Source organism: Perognathus longimembris, chromosome 1, assembly GCF_023159225.1.
Source record: "Perognathus longimembris pacificus isolate PPM17 chromosome 1, ASM2315922v1, whole genome shotgun sequence".
Classification (NCBI taxonomy): Eukaryota; Metazoa; Chordata; class Mammalia; order Rodentia; family Heteromyidae; genus Perognathus; species Perognathus longimembris.
The window spans coordinates 143,287,880-143,304,319 of NC_063161.1; the positions used below are offsets into that span (position 1 = coordinate 143,287,880).

The 16,440-nt window shown below is 46.5% G+C and overlaps 1 protein-coding gene across 4 annotated transcripts in view; it reads right to left on the minus strand.

The window, feature by feature from the left end:
• Positions 1 to 16,071, minus strand: part of Susd1 (sushi domain containing 1) — a 97,576-nt gene extending 81,505 nt beyond the window's left edge. For all 4 annotated transcript variants that reach the window (XM_048339164.1, XM_048339139.1, XM_048339148.1 and 1 more), the window contains exons 1-2: positions 15,962 to 16,071; positions 2,584 to 2,691 (exon numbers count right to left, since the gene is read on the minus strand). In XM_048339164.1, the coding sequence (XP_048195121.1) occupies positions 2,584 to 2,691; positions 15,962 to 16,055 (202 nt within the window). In that variant the 5' untranslated portion in view covers positions 16,056 to 16,071. The remainder of the gene's footprint in view (positions 1 to 2,583; positions 2,692 to 15,961) is intronic.
• Positions 16,072 to 16,440: the final 369 nt, after the last annotated feature.

Genomic DNA, 16,440 nt, shown 5'->3' on the forward strand with positions numbered 1-16,440 from the left:
GAGCACTAGCCTTGAGCAAAAGAAGCTCAGGGACAGTGCCTAAGCCCTGAGTTCAAGCCCCAGGACTGGCAAAAACAAAACAAAACAAAAAAATATAAATATTTTATATGTATATACTAACATACAAACATTTTAAGAGCTGGAGACACAGTTCTGTGGTAAAGTATGTGCTTAGCAAGTGCAAGTTCTGTGCATCAAAATCATCATCACAATCATCGTAACAATAAATAGCTGGGCATGGTAGTACACTCCTGCAATCTCAGCAGTCAAGAAGCTGAGGCAGGATGATCACAAGTTTCAGGCCAGCCTGGCCTACAAAATGAACCCTGTCTCAAAACAAAGCAATAGTGATAATGTTAATATATATATATATACATATATATATATATAATTTCATATGTCTGGGGAAACAAACCCAGCAGAATCTTTTTTCTCCCAATTCAGTCATCCTCTTGGTCTTTCATAAATGCCAGTGATTAAACTCATGAGCTCCCAGGAAACCCGGGACTTAGTGCTGATTCCTCACCGGGGGCAGAGCTAAAGGCGGGACAGGAACAGCTCATGCTAGCCTGAGATGCTGGAAGCTGCCCTGAATGTTCTTAATTAAACAGCATGAAAGTGGAAGAGACAAATGGAAGTCAATCTCCTTCCCATCTCTGTCCTCCAGCCCAGAGGCCAGCGAACTTTTTCTCACGGTCTCTATTGCAAACATTCACTCATGCTTGGGGGAGCGCAAAGCAGTCATAAAAAGTAAATAAACGAATGAGCAGTGCTATGCACCAATAAAACTCTACTCACAACAGCAGACAGTGGGTCAACCGTGGTTCATGGGGCAAGGTTCACCAGCTCTGCCCTAGGAAACTCCTGAGATCAATTTTCTTACTCTTCCTTTTAGACCTGATCTATCCAACTAGCTCCCCCTCTCCCCGCCCCCACCTTGGGGGAGGCATCAATTTAAGGATTCTGATGTGTTTATTTTTCTTGTTATTTGATATTTTATTTCACCACTGGATCCCTCAAATCAGTTTGTCTTTCACAAGTGTACTTAATTTCAGCTAACTCAAAAAATATCCCCAAGCCAGACTCCAGTGGCTCACACCTTTAATCCTAGCTACTGAGAAGGCTGAGATCTGAGCGTGAAAGTTCAAAGCCAGCCCAGGCTGACACATCCAAGAAACTCTTATCTCCAATTAACCAACAAAAAGCTGGAAATGGAGTTGTGACTCAAGTGGTAGAGTGCTAGCCTTGAGTAAAAAAGCTAAGCAAGAGCATAAAGCCCTGAGTTAGAGCCTCAGTCCTTGTGCGCGCGCGCACACACACACACACACACACAATATCACCCACAAAGTGTATATTTTCCACACACATGCCTTTTCTCATACTGTCTTTTTTTTTGGGGGGGGGAAGGGTACAAGTCCTAGAGCTTGAACTCCAGACCTGTGTACTCTTTCTGAGCTTTATTGCTCACAGCTAGTGCTCTACCACCTGAGCCACAGTTCCATTTTTGCATTTTTTTATTGGACATAAGAGTCTCATGGACTTTCTTAGCCAGGCTGGCTTCAAACTGTGATCCTCAGATCTCAGCCTTCTGAATAGCTAGGATTACAGGCCTGAGCCGCCAGCTTCCGGCTTCCATGAGATTCTTATCTCCAATTAACTACCAGAATGCCAGGCATAGAACTGTGGCTCAAGTGGTAGAGTGCCAGCCTTGAGCTTTCCAGGCCCTGAGTTCAAGCCTAGTGCTGGCAAAAAATAATAATAACAATAATAATAATATGTAATACACAATTAAATATAAAATACAAATGAATTTAAAACAATTTATAGGTAAAAGTGTATGTGGTTAGATTTGCCTGGGAGCTCAGAAAGCCAGAACCCTCCGTCCATAGGTAGGTCAGGTATACAGCCTAGGTGACGGAACAGCACACGGTGCTTTCTGTCTAGACACAACTACAAGGCACAGCTATCAATATTTTTCCTGTGGGTAACAAGGATGCTGGGAAGAATGAAGACTATGGTCACATTTCCTCCTACACCTGTGATGTTCACATCCTCTGTGAATGGAACTTCAATCTGGGTCTTATCTGACTGGCATAGATGAATGTCATGAGACCAAAAATCATTTCAGCTGCCTCTAGCCTAAGCTTTTGTAGGCCTTATATCCTCTAAGTCTCCAAAGGTTACAACTACAAAACATCAGAGATGGATTTTGTTAGATATAAGGCCAATAACAAGTTAACTCGCTTCTTAGTCCAATTGTAGTTTGTCTCTATGATACTAAAATGGTTTTACATAAAAATTTAAAAAAAGAAATTAAGAACTTCAATATCACTGGAACAACCCAAGACTTCAGATTTGTTACATCAGTGAGTTTTGAGGCTCAGGGTCAAGGATCTCTAATAGGAGGACTATTGCCTTGGCAACACCAGAACAAGGATATAGACAAACATGAAATCAAACCTTCACAGAATAAAAACATGTGAACCAAATATCAATGTTTTCCCCACAAGGCATCCAATCTTTAACACAGGAGAGCTGTTTCCTGATTACACTGTCCCATTTAACCCGCAGTTCAAAGCTTACCGATACACTGGGTCCTACCATTGCCCACAAATCCATAGTTGCAGATGCAAATCTTCTTGCCATCTTTCGACTGGCATGTAGCATGCTCGTGGCAAGTGGCACAGACATCTAAACCCAAATTATAAATCGTACATGTCAAAAAAAGAAAAATAAAATTAGGCAAGTGCAAGACGAGACACATTCAGCTAGTAGACATTGACCATGAAAAGCAAAACTGGAAAACCAAACTACAACAAGCCAAGTCAATTCTGGTGTTGGTGACTCACACCTAGAATCCTAGCTACTCAAGAGGCGGAGATATGAGGATTGCAGTTGTTTAGGTTTTTAATTTCTTTTTCTTTCTTTCTTTCTTTCTTTCTTTCTTTCTTTCTTTCTTTCTTTCTTTCTTTCTCTCTCTCTCTCTCTCTCTCTTTCTTTCTTTCTTTCTTTTTTGCCATTTTGGGGGCTTGAACTCAGGGCCTGAGCACTGTCCCTGGCTTTTTTCTCAAGGTCAGCAGCACTCTACCACTTGAGCCACAGCACCACTTCCAACTTTTCTGTTTATCTGGTGCTAAGGAATCAAGCCCAGGGCTTCATGCATGCTAGGCAAGCACTTTACCACTAAACCACATTCCCAGCCAAGGACTGCAGTCTTTAAGCAACCTGGGCAGCATGAGATTCTTGTTTCCAATTAGTCACCAAAGAGCTAGAAGTAGAGGAACGGCTCCGTTGGTAGAGCACCAACCTTGCACCAAAAAACCTAACAGACAATGTCCAGGTCCTGAATTCAGGCCCCAATACCAGCACACACACACACACACCACACACACACACACACACACACACACACACACACACACACACAAAATAAATAAATAAAAGAAATACAAATCAGGTCAGATATAATTTCATTCTTATAGACTTCTAATGGCAACTCACTGTCCACAGAATACAAGAATATAGTAGATTCTTTTATATGTCAATCAACACACTTAATAGCTTGGACTTCTGATCAACGACTCCAACCTCCCTGCTCCTAAATCCCAACCACACAGTACTTTCCTTGTACAAGAACATTTACAGCCATCTTTCCATGCCATAACCACAATGTTCCCTTCATCTACAATACCCACAGCCCCTTTGCTACCTGGCCAGCACCTACTCCTATTTCAAGAGACAGCCTACATATCCTATGAGCTCTATGTCCCATTCCTCCATTGTTTTTTTAAACTGGTTTGTGAACTCAGGCCCTCATGCTTGCTAGGGAGGCAACTCTACCATTTGAACCATGCCTCTAGCCCTTTTAATTTTGGTGTTTTGCTTTTTTTCAGACGAAGTCTAGCATTGTTTTGCCAGACTACAATCCTCCTATCCCTGCCTCCCAAGTACCTGGGATTATAGGTATGCAATGCCATGCTCAATCCTCATTTCTCCATTTTTCAGGAAAAGTACATGCATCCTCCTCTGTGCTCCCTTCCCAGTTGTATGTCCCCATACCAATCACATTCATTTTCAGTTACAGTTGATCCAGACCTATCTTCCTCATCCTGATATGATGAACGAGCCTCAATGACAGAGATTATGGGATTTGCCCATATGTTATTATGACACAGTATACACACTGCGTTTTTAACTGACTGATAGAATTGTTTAAAAAAAAATCTGAGGGGCTGGGGATATGGCCTAGTGGCAAGAGTGCTTGCATCTTATACATGAATCCCTTATACATGAATTCCCCAGCACCACATATATAGAAAATGGCTGGAAGTGGCGCTGTGGCTCAAGTGGCAGAGTGCTAGCCTTGAGTAAAAAGAAGTCAGGGACAGTGCTCAGGCCCTGAGTGCAAGGCCCAGGACTGGCAAAAAAAAAAAAAAAAAAATACCTGAAAAGCAACAAGCTACAACTCAAAAAGCAAACAGAGAGAAGAGACACACATTTGCCAATAATACTATTTCTCTTTAAAGTAAAAAGTGAATGTATTAAAGGTGTCCAGGAGAGGACAGCCAAGTCCCAGCAGGATGAACAGGCCCAATTGTTTAGGAAAACAGCAGAAATGTTTAAGATTACAACTCGTAAAGCATCCAAATTGACTAGCTCCGTGGCCTGAGATCAAATAAGCATTCCTACCCAAGGCTATGTGGGATATTGGATTTCATGCTCAGTGTCTCTGCGATTTCAGGAGTGGCTGAATAAAGAGAACACTCCCGTATGGAATTTCATCTCAGTCTCGGCCTCATTATGATCTAGATAATAAAGCCCAGCCCTCTGGATGCTTCACACAAGAAAGCAACAGGGACAAGGAGATTTCTAAACACTCTTAAGCATACTCCTTGCTTTTGTTCTTGCTTTATGATAAAAGATAACACAAGATAAAATAAACCACTAGTCATCACTAAGTAATGCCAAATCAACCATGGAATATTTACAATATATATCTCGGGCCATAAGAAACAATACAAAAAATTTCAAAAAAGTAAGAATTCTAGAAGCAATATTGTCTAACCATCATCAATAACATAATAAAACTACAATGCAAAATGTCAGTCTAGTATCTTCTAAAGAAACCTATTTATAAAAGTCTCCTAAATAATTTTTGGGACAAAGAGGATATAAAACTTGAAAGGAAACTGCTGTAGTGGCTAACACCTATGATCCTAGCTACTTGGGAGGTAGAAATTGGGACTATTGTGGATGGAGGCCAACTTAAGAGAAAAAGTTCAGAAGATCTCATCTCAACCAATAAAAGCTAGCTGGTAGTATAATCCTGTCACCCAGGCCATAGAAGCATAAATTGGAGGGTTTGTGACCAGACCAGCCTGGATGCAGAAATGAGACTTTATTCAAATAATAACTAAAGGTTCCAGGCACTGGTGGCTCATGCTTGTAATCCTAGCTACTCAAGAGGCTGAGATGTGACCACTGTGATTCAAAACCAGCCCAAGCAGGAAAGGCCATGATACTCTTATTTCCAAGCAACCACTAGAAAACTGGAAGTGGTGCTGTGGCTCAGAGTGGTAGAGAAATATCCTGGAGCAGAAGAGCTCAGGGACAATACTCAAGCCCTGAGTTCAACCCCCATAACCTCAAAAAAAAAAAAAATCAAAAGGGATTAGGGGTTAGCGGCCCAGTTCAAAACCCAGAATTGCCACAAAAAAAACACACCAAACAAACCCTGAACTACTTAATGCCAAATATCTGATCATATGCTACAGAAAAATTGAATTTGGTATTTGGAAGGGAAGGGTTGTGGTTTTTTGGGTTTTTTTTTTGTCAGTTGTGGGGCTTGAACTCTGGGCCTGGGCGCTGTCCCTGAGCTCTTTAGCTCAAGGCTAATGCTCTACCACTTGAGCCACAGCGCCACTTCCTGTTATGTTTTTCTTTAGAGAAAAAAACATAAGTAGTCAGGAATAAGCCTAGAATTTTAATACAAGAAACTTGGAACAAAAGGAAAGAAGAAATGCTGGAGGGAGGGTAATGGAATTGGAAAATGCTTTTTTAAGATATTAAAGAATTATGGGGCTGAGAATATGGCCTAGTGGCAAGAGTACCTGCCTCGTATACATGAAGCCCTGGGTTCGATTCCTCAGCACCACATATATAGAAAATGGCCAGAAGTGGCGCTGTGGCTCAAGTGGCAGAGTGCTAGCCTTGAGCAAAAAGAAGCCAGGGACAGTGTGCACAGGCCCTGAGTCCAAGCCCTAGGACTGGCAAAAAAAAAAAAAAATTAAAAAATTAGAAATTATAATAAAAGCTCTTTGAAAGAAACTTTCCCCAAATCAATTCATTATAAAAACCAACAATGTAGTCAAAATTCAAGTAAGATTGGCAAAGGAGAAAGCAAGAGCATACACAAGCACACAAAACTAGAAAGAAAACAGAGCTTACTACAAAACATGTATCAGGAAGATTGTTTTTAACTACAAAGGAAAGACTTCCAATCAAACTCTACAGATTACTTGCCACCCCAAAAAATAGGCGGACAGGACACATAAAGGCCTAGAAAAACCTAAAAGATTATAAATGCATAAGTCCTGGAACAGAAAGGCTAATAGACAAAGAATGTCAACAATATTTCAGAAAATGGGAGACACAACAACACATTGTGATTGCCTGTGCAAAGAGAAAGAACTAGATCACAGACTCCTTTGTCATAAAGAACAGGAATGAAAGTTCAATGACCTGGTTCAACAGATCTGGTTCTTTTTTAAGGTTATTAATTTTATGTTTTGTTGGTCATGGTACTTGAACTCAGGGCCTGGGTACTGTCCCTGAGCTCTTTCACTCAAGGCAAGCACTCTGCCACTTGGAGCCGCAGCCCCACTTCTGGTTTTCTGGTAGCTAAGTGGAGATAAGAGTTTAATGGCCTTTCCTGCCCAGGCTGGCTTTGAACCATGATCCTCAGATCCCAGCCCCTTGAGTAGCTAGGATTATAGGTATGAGCCACACTGGTTCCTGGCTGTTTATGGCTTTCTTTTTGGTGGTCCTTGGGATGAAACCCAGAGCCTCTTGAATGCTAAGTGTATGCTCTTCTCTAACTGAACATGTCTACCAAAAATAGACATATGCCCAGACCCCCGCCTCACTGAGGCTAAGATGAAGTTTGCTGAAAATGAACCAGAGACTCCAGCTTTGAGTGGACACAAAGATGAGCCTCCATGCTGAAACGGCCATCCCTCTGGGTTAAATGTGTGTAACAATAGCATTTTAACACATGACATCTTGAATGAGGGCCAGATCCTTTTGCAGAGTATCTGTGTCCTCAGCCTGGTGTGAGATAGGCCACCCTCCAACCTATGTTGCCAGCACACTGATGTGGGGGGAAAAAAAGGAAAAATGGGGGAGAGTTACAACAAAGACATACAAACGCTACCAGTGCCTATGGCGACATACACTTGTAATCCCAACACTTGAGAGGCTGAGACAAGAGGACAGCAAGTTTGAGGACAGCACGGGTACACAGGACGTTCCATGGCATCCTGGGTTACAAAATGAGACCCTATCTCAAAAAGCAAAACAAAAGACATTATTAGTTTATAATTAAAATCCTAGAAAACCACATATTTAATAGGTCCTGTGTGCTGTGGCTCCAATAGGGTTTGACTTTGTCCCCCAAGCTGGGTCCCCAGTATGGTGATGTGGTAGAAGCATTAAGAAGCAGGACCTCATGAGCGGTGATTGGGTCATTTAGACCATGGCTCTCATGAGACCCCAGTTTGACTCTCCTGAGAGGAGAATGTTAGATGAGAGCAGAGCAGGGTAGGGTCCACACTGGTTTCCTGTCTCATCATGTGAACACCCTCTTTTACAATGCTCCCCATGTCTCAACCCACCATGTGATACCATTCACCATCTGGCTCTCACCACTCCAACTGCAAAACTATGACGTGAATCAGTGTCTCTCTCTGTCTCTGTCTTTCTCTCTTTCATTGTCTCTCTCCTGTTTGAACTCAGGGCCTTGAACTTGCTCAACTTGCTTGTTCAGCTAGTGCTGTAGTACATAAGCCATGCCTCCAGCTTAGTTTATTGTTTATTTGGAAGATAGAGTCTCCCAGACTTTTCGGCCTGTGCTGACTTTGAACTACTGTCCTCAGATCTCAGACTCATAGGTGGCTAGGATTGCAGACATGAGCAACCAGCACCCAGCTTTTCTTTATTGTATCTAACCTATGAGTATTTTATAAAAGCAATTATAAATAGACTAGTAAACTCCAGTTGTGATTAACCGTACAATGATGAGCATTGTCCCAACTAGAGAGAATGGAATCCTACTGAAAACACCTCAAGTCATGCATGGGTACCAAGTTCTGGTCTGGAAAAAGGATCTGGAGATAGATGATAATGATGACGGTCACACAACAATGTGAACTGGATGCCTCTTAGTTGTAAGCTTTGAAATGGCTAAGATGGTAACATTTGGTGTCTATTTCACCATAATAAAAAGATATCAAAAACTACACTTAAAAATCACTTTTATTGAGATAGTAGAGATGCAGTAACAAGCTCCCAGGTTTACATGTAATGAGTTTTAACACATAGCTACAATTATTAACAAGTACAAAATCATAATGAAAAACTACCTGAGAGGCTGAGGCAAGAGGATCTCTTGAGCCCAGGAGTTTGAGATTAGCCTGCACCACACAGTAAGACCCCCCCCCTCAAAACCAAATAAACAACAACAACAACAACAAAAAAAAGCCAAGATGGGGGCTGGGGATATAGCCTAGTGGCAAGAGTGCCTGCCTCGGATACACGAGGCCCTAGGTTCGATTTCCCAGCACCACATATACAGAAAACCGCCAGAAGTGGCGCTGTGGCTCAAGTGGCAGAGTGCTAACCTTGAGCGGGAAGAAGCCAGGGACAGTGCTCAGGCCCTGAGTCCAAGGCCCAGGACTGGCCAAAAAAAAAAAAAAAAAAGCCAAGATGGTAGATAACAAGTATATTGAAGCTTCAGAGAACTGGTAACTAAGGTAACCCATGATAAGGAAACCTATAAGAATCATTCATCAAGCTGGGCACCAGTGGCTCATGCCTGTAACCCTTGAGACTTGAGTGGCTGAGAATGCGAAGGTCTTGGTGTGAGGCCAGCTCAGACTGAGATGTTCACAAGACATCTCAGCAGAGTGCTGGATGTGTAACACATGCATATTATCCTTGTAACTAGAAGAAAAGGAAAATAGGCAGACCTAGGCCAAGGCATGTACTGTTGGGACAAGAAGTGAGACCTTGTCTCAGAAACAGTCAGTGGGGGCTGGGGATTTGGGTGGCAAGAGTGCTTGCCTCATACACATGAAGCCCTGGGTTCAATTTCCCAGCACCACATATACAGAAAATGGCCAGAAGTGGCGCTGTGGCTCAAGTGGCAGAGTGCTAGCCTTGAGCAAAAAGAAGCCAGGGACAGTGCTCAGGCCCTGAGTCCAAGCCCCAGGACTGGCAAAAAAAATTTTAAAAACAAACAAAAAACAGTCAGTGGGAGTGAGAGTCCTAGGTCTCCAGGGAACCCTTCATTTTGGTGAAAACCAAGACAGGAGGTGACTCTTCCAGGAGAACTTGTTCAAACACAGAATTCACAGCAGGGTTGACTCAGCAGAGGAGAGGGCTAAGAAGCTCCCAGGTAGAGCACAGGAAGGGTGGCAATGCAAGTGCATGTGAATCTCAAGGAGCATGAATGCCAAGGCCAGAATCCTGGGGAGGGAGACGCAGTAAGAAAAGTCTTTCACTCAGTCTAGCCTGCCAGCTCACATGGCTATGGGTCTAATAGGATATGGAAACTAACCCAAGAGAAGATATGCTCCAGACCAGCAGAAAGGCCCCTGGGAGAACTGTGCCAGGGGACAAGACACCAGGAATCCCAGTCAAGGATGACTGTAGCTACTGTCAGGAGACTCAGTCACTGACAGCAAAGAAGCCGTCACCCTATAATAAAGGAAGAACCAAATTTCAGGATCTGAAATGTCCTTCACCCATTTCCTTCCAGAAATATCTAGAATTACTGGTAGAGAAACAAGAGAGCTAGGGATTCTAGCATGTAGAGGGAAGAAAAGCTGTCAGATACTCATTTTTAGTATAGCTTTATTAGTGCTACCCCTCCAGGACTGCAGCTTCAGCCTGACTTCCATCCGCTCGGCGGTGACTAAGGCAGCCAAGCCAAATGGCCATCAATGGAAGGACGTGGGTTGCAGTGCCTCAGCCAGGGCTTGGTGAAGTCTCTCTTGCTTCCTGGTCATGCCATCATAAGCACAGCCTCCGGCTGTAATCCATGGTATGCAGATGGTGGCGTCCAGATTAAACATGACCTAGGACTGTTGCGTGAACTCTAAAGCATCATGCAAATGTGAGATAATCAATACAGCCCTGTCCATTTCCATATATCTTAGTATTGGAAACAGTTCTGGAAGGTACGAAGCCTGGTATCTGGATGGCATGGTAGTCAAGAAAACTTGGGTTACATTCCTACAGCTGCGTAAGCCTTCATGATTTCTATGTTTCCTATAAATCTAGAAAATGAGGACACTATCAAACCTACCTCATATTCGCTTCTGTGGGGATTAAAGAGCCCACTTGAGTAAAGCAATTAGAAGGTATTAGTTAGTGCTCCAACAACTCTCTGTTAATGAAGCTACTAAAGCTGATAGCCAGGCAACTCCCAATTGTAGTAATGAGGAAAGTGATAAGAGACATTTCTGCTTGATGTAGAAATCCAAAGCAACATCTTCCCGCGGACAGATACTCACCATTCCAGAAGCTTCTGGAAACCATATTACCCGACCTTACAGAATACCTCCCTGCCTCCGGGGTCCTGGCTGACTCACAAGGTGCAAGTTCAGCTTCAGCATCTTTTCAACATAGCTCACCTGCCCTTCTCTCCACAGCAACCACAAAACCTGTAACTCCGGATGGGATGGGGTTGCCATGAGCCCCTCCTAGAACTCCCATGTGGGAGCAGAGCTGATGGACCTTACCAAGAGACAAGAGATGGCTGTTTGCAGTCAAGGGGAGAAAGGAGCATCAAGAAGCTCTTGGGATTGCAACCTGTCCCTGCCTAACTTTCAGTGGGATCAGACAAACCCACTGCCTACCAGCCTGGAATTCTGTCCTCCAAATGTGTAGGTGTGGGCGGAAACACATTGAATAAGCCAATAGGCTAAAACAATTTTCAGGAAGAAAATGTGTTTTCAGGTCATCTCCAATACTAAGTAAAAGTGCACTGCTCTTAAGAGCTGTAATCCTAGGTACTCAAGAGGCTGAGATCTGAGGATCACGGTTCAAAGCCAGCCTGGACAGGAAAATCCATTAGACTCTCATCTCCAATTAACTACCAAAATGCTGGAAATGGCGCTGTGGCTCAAAATAGTAGAGCACTAAACCTTGAGTACAAAAGTTCAGGTACAGTGCCCATGCCTTGAGTTCAAGCCCCTAGGGATAAAACAGAACTTGAGAACAATCATATTCTCTTCTCTCCAACATCTTTCACCGTAAAAAAAAAAAAAAAAAAAAAAAATATATATATATATATATATATATATATATATATATACAAAAAAAAAAAGAACCATTTTGAAAGGTGATCAGGATGAGAACATGGCCAGGGTCAGGTCCTGGAGATGAAAGACAGGCCACCGTTTGGATTTTCACCAATTCTCATCTTGTTTCCCTTACTTTAAGCAACCTTCCTTCTCTCCCAACCATCCACAAGCTTCCCTCCTCCTCCCTCCTCCCCTGCTCTGCCCTGCTAGGGGGGTGGGGGGAGACCACGCCCAGGAAAAGCTTGGCTGTGAAGTGAGGTAGGCTGTCCACAGCAAGGACAACTCCAGCTCTCCAACCACTGCTGCTCCACGACACAGGCAAACGCCCATCCCGCCTCTGGCTCCCCAAACCCAGCCAGGCCTGAGCCAACAAGTCCTACAGCCACTCCCTGACTCCCAGCAAAGCGAGAGCAAGAGGAAGAAACAGGACTGACAGGTTCCACACCCTAACCTCTGGATTCCCCTGGGGCCTGGCACCCCACCCACCCCACCCATCAAACCTCTCACCCTTTCTTCACGCTCAAGCTATCAGGCTTCAGCTCCCCTCCCCAAAACATCTTCCCTGCCAATTAAAGATAATTTGGGACTTACTGCCTGAGACAGACTGAACGTACAAACAGTAACTAGCCGGACTGTCTATAAAATTTAACTCTGATGCTAGGTGTGGTAGCAAATGCCTGTAATCCCAGCACTTGGAGGCTGAGGCAAGAGGATTGTATAGCTTGAGCTACCTCCATAAAAGCCAGTGTCAAAAATAAATATAGAACTAGACTGATAAATAAATAACCTCGAACCCCACAGCCGTTAGTCCAGAACTCAAACCACCACCTCTGTAGCAATCTGCCCAGTACTGTCAGCACTTCCCTAATTTTGCCCTTACTTAGGACCAACCAGAGAAAGCCAAATAAGTTTCCTAACCAATCACATAGTCTGCCTATGGCTAGTAAGCACCCTCCAGAGTCCCTGACTGGGAGCATCTGAAGCCCACTCTTTTCTTTTCTTTTCTTTTTTGTGATATCTTACACCCTCATTTTTCTTTCCCTTCCCTGGATCAGGTAGGCATATATACAATATCCAGTGTACCAAAATCATATACAGTAACCACGTAGGGTACGGCACAGGAAATTCACCTAGAACTTTAAAGATAATGTCAACGGTAGAATCCTCCTGTGTCCTTCTCTTGGAGTTGTTTTTGCTTATCCTGAAGCCCACTCTTACATCCTTTATCAAGCCTTTCCACACCTTGCCTGCCTTTGGGATTCAGGAAATACTAGGGATGGGTGCTGACTCCCATGCTTCAGTCAGCTTTGAATAAACAGCCTTCTCAGGTGGGTGGTCTTTGCTTATTTGCACAACACATTCCTAATTCAAGCCGCACACCCCCCCCTCCAGCCCTCAGGAGCTCAGTCTAATTCACAGTCCCACTGCAGCCTGGCAGAAGTGTACAGCAGAATGCAACCGTTAAACCGCCGTGTGGCCACAAAGAGACATGGACTACACTGACCAGCTTCCCAGAAGGAAGAGCTACTCACTGGTTTTGCCATGCCCAAAGATGCAAAGACACACACACTGCAAAGGACTGTGGGAGAAGAAAACAGGCCTTCCTCTTTCCTCCCTTTCCTGGGAGCACCTCCTATTCAGAGCTTGACTTTATCCACTTAGGCTCCAAAGGAGATGTGGGCTAACAGTCTGCCCTTGCTCTTGTGAGTTCAAACCTCAGTATTACCGAAAAGATACATAAATACAAAAGGAAAGAAAAATAATAATAGAATGCTTCTAGTAAAAAAAAAAAAAAGCAGGGGCAGACTGCCTTTGGGGTGTGTGTGTGTGTGTGTGTGTGTGTGTGTGTGTGTGTGCATGCCTGAGTGCACGTGGGCCCTATGCACATATGCACTAGTACTGGGGCCTCAACTCTGGGCTTGAGTGCTGTCCCTTAGGATTTTCACCACAACTCCACTTCCGGCTTTTTTGCTGGTTAGAGTTATGAGTCTCAGAGTCTTTCTTGCCCAGACTGTCTTTGAACTTTAATCTTTAGATCGCTGCCTTTTGAGGAGCACCCTGCTCTCTTTGGTCTTCTTAATCTGATCATTTTCAAGTCTTCCAGTGATGACCAAGTCTGGGTCACATGCACACATATATCAGCCACAGACCAAACTATCTATTAGATTGCACCTGTCCAAAAGCTATGACAGTGCCTCAGATTCAGGGCTCCCAATTCAATTCATTTTTCTTCCCAAATCTTTTCTTTTTCCTCCTGTAGAATCATTTATCCAAGTCGCTCAGTCCCCAAGCCTTAGCATGGCCCTTCTTCTTCTGTTCTTTTGCACCTTTCCATCCGGTATTAAATCCTTCCCTACACAGCTCATTCTATCTTTCTATTCCAGTGAGGCCCTCTTCTCCATCACTACTGTCATCCTGTCTTCTACTAGGCCAGCTACTGCACCATGGGCCCCAATGAGCCCTCAGCCTCTAGGCTTTCCCCATCCTGTACCAGCCTTCCATCAATCCGGATTCTCCAGTGTTGTAAAGGAAGGGAGAATGTCTACATAAAAGGAGGCTCAAGGAGGCAGCTCTGACTTCCATTTCCCAAAACTCACCCCACAGCTTTTAAGAGAGGGCACATGGGTTGGGGGTGTGGCTCACAGCCAGAAGAGTCCTTGAGTTAAATCTCCAGCACCAAAAACAAACAAACAAACAAACAAACAAAACAAGAGGTTAAATTGAAGATGATCCTGGCTAATCACTAGCTAGCTGTGTTCAGCCATCCTAGTCCAGCAATTCAATGGCACCACCCAGATCAGTTTTGTGCATACTACCAAGAGACAGGGAAAGAACTAACGAAACCCACCAGTGTCAGATGTTGAGAAAAAGAAAAAAAAAAAAACCACTCCAGAAGGCAGAGCCATCTAGATAAACACCCAGCAGACAGGGTGAAAGTCACCAAAGAGAATATGGGAGAAGAGCAACCAGAGCCACAAAGTCCATTCATTCCCTTCCCCTTCCGCTTCTCCTTTTTGGTGGCAGGAGAGGGGGCGGCCTTTTCCTAGCACACCCCGCACAAAACCCACAATGCCTGGTCTCTCAGTCAAGGACCAAATCCATTCTGATTCTCCATCCCCACTTCCCACCACACTGGGCTAAGCCCCTCTCCTCGGAGCCCCCGCATGCTTCCTCGCGTCCACAGACTTCATGCGTGCAACACACACACACACACACACACACACACACACACGTGTGCGGTCTGAAGGCTGAACTTCCCCCCAGCTGCAGCACTGCTACCCTCACGGCATTTTTTCCTCTTGGGCCCCCTTCCACCTGCTCGGGGCTCTATTTCGTGTCATTCTGTGACAGTAGCCGGGGCGATGCCAGCGCCTTCACTGTCTCTGTCCATCCCGTCTAAGGGAAGGCGGGAAAGAATATCTGCAATCACAAGGGCTAGCAATGCACCCCAGGCTGGCTGTCCTCCCCCAGACGGAGCCCAGGCATTGCCTGCCCGGAGACCTCCGTCCGCCAGGGAAACTTCCTGGCCCTACTTCCTTCTCGCCGTATTGGGCATCGAAGAGCAAAAGTGAAAGGCAAAGAGAACAAAGGGCTGCAGGTCAAGAACTGGACGGTTTGGCTTCGGCCACCGCAGATCAGGAAGCGAGACTAAGCAGTGGAAAGCCCTCCCTTCCTCCTCCTCCCCCCTTCGCCCCCCCTTTCTCCCCACCGTCTTCCTCTCCTCCCCTTTTCCTCCTTCCCCTCCCCCTTCCTCCGCCCCCCTTCTCCCCCCTTCTTCTTCTCCTCCCCTCCGGTTCCCCTCCCCCTCCCTCCTTCTTCCCACCCCTCCCCCTTCCTCCTCCCCCTTTCTCCTCCTCTCCTTCTCCTCCCCTCCTTCCGCTCCTCCCCTTCTCCTCTTCCCCCCTTCTCCCCTCCTTCTTCCTCTCCTCCCTTCTCCTCCTCCCCTCCCCGTCCCCTTCCTCTTTCCCTTTCCCTTCCTCCTTCCCCTCTTCTCCCCCGCTCATTTTTCCTCTCTTCCCCTCCCCATCCCGCTCCTCCCCTCCCCGTCGTCCCCCTCCCCTCTTCTCCCCGCAGCCCCACGCGGAGCGGGGCGGGGTTCGGGGGGTGGGGCGCGCGCTCCGCCCAGACCGCACTCCACGCGCGCCCCCGAGCGCGCGGCCCCGGGTTCCCGGAATCCCGCGTTCCCGGGCGGCCCCGGGGCGGAGGCGGGAGTCCCTCCAGCTTCCGAGAGCTCCGCCTTCGCCATCCCCGAACTCCCGAGCGAGCTCACCTGCGCGCCACGCGCTCCCAGCCCGGGGGCAGGGAAGCGTCCCCGCGGGCCTCGCCTAGGACCTCCCCTCCTCCCCCGCACAGCGCTCTCCGCCACCCGCACTCACCGTCGGAGCGCGGCGCTCCGGCCACGCCGCGGACCAGGCCAAGCAGCAGCTGGAGCAGCAGCAGGCGGCCCGCGCTCCGAGGCCCCCAGCCCATGCCGCCTCGCGCGTCCCTCCCCGCGCCCGCACTCTCCCTGCAGCCCTGGAGGCGCCCAGATAAGGCGGCGGGCCCGCGGGGAGGGGGCCGGGCAGCGGCTTCCGGCGGCGCGCGGGAAGCCCAGGGCGCTCTGGGGTCCCCCGGCCCCCCTCCTGGCCAGCAGGCTCCTCCAAGCCCGGAGCCGATCGCCAGCCCCGTGCACCTGCCGCTTGCCGGGCGTGCGCCCGCATGGGCTGGCCTGTCGCCACGTCCATCTGGATGGGGGGAGGGTGCACTCTACGCGGGATCCGGGGGCTCGGGAGGGCGACCCCGGGGCAGGGGGTGAGGGCACGGGAGAGGAGCTCCGTGGCCCTCAGGGAGAAGTGACAAGGCTGAGAACCTCGGC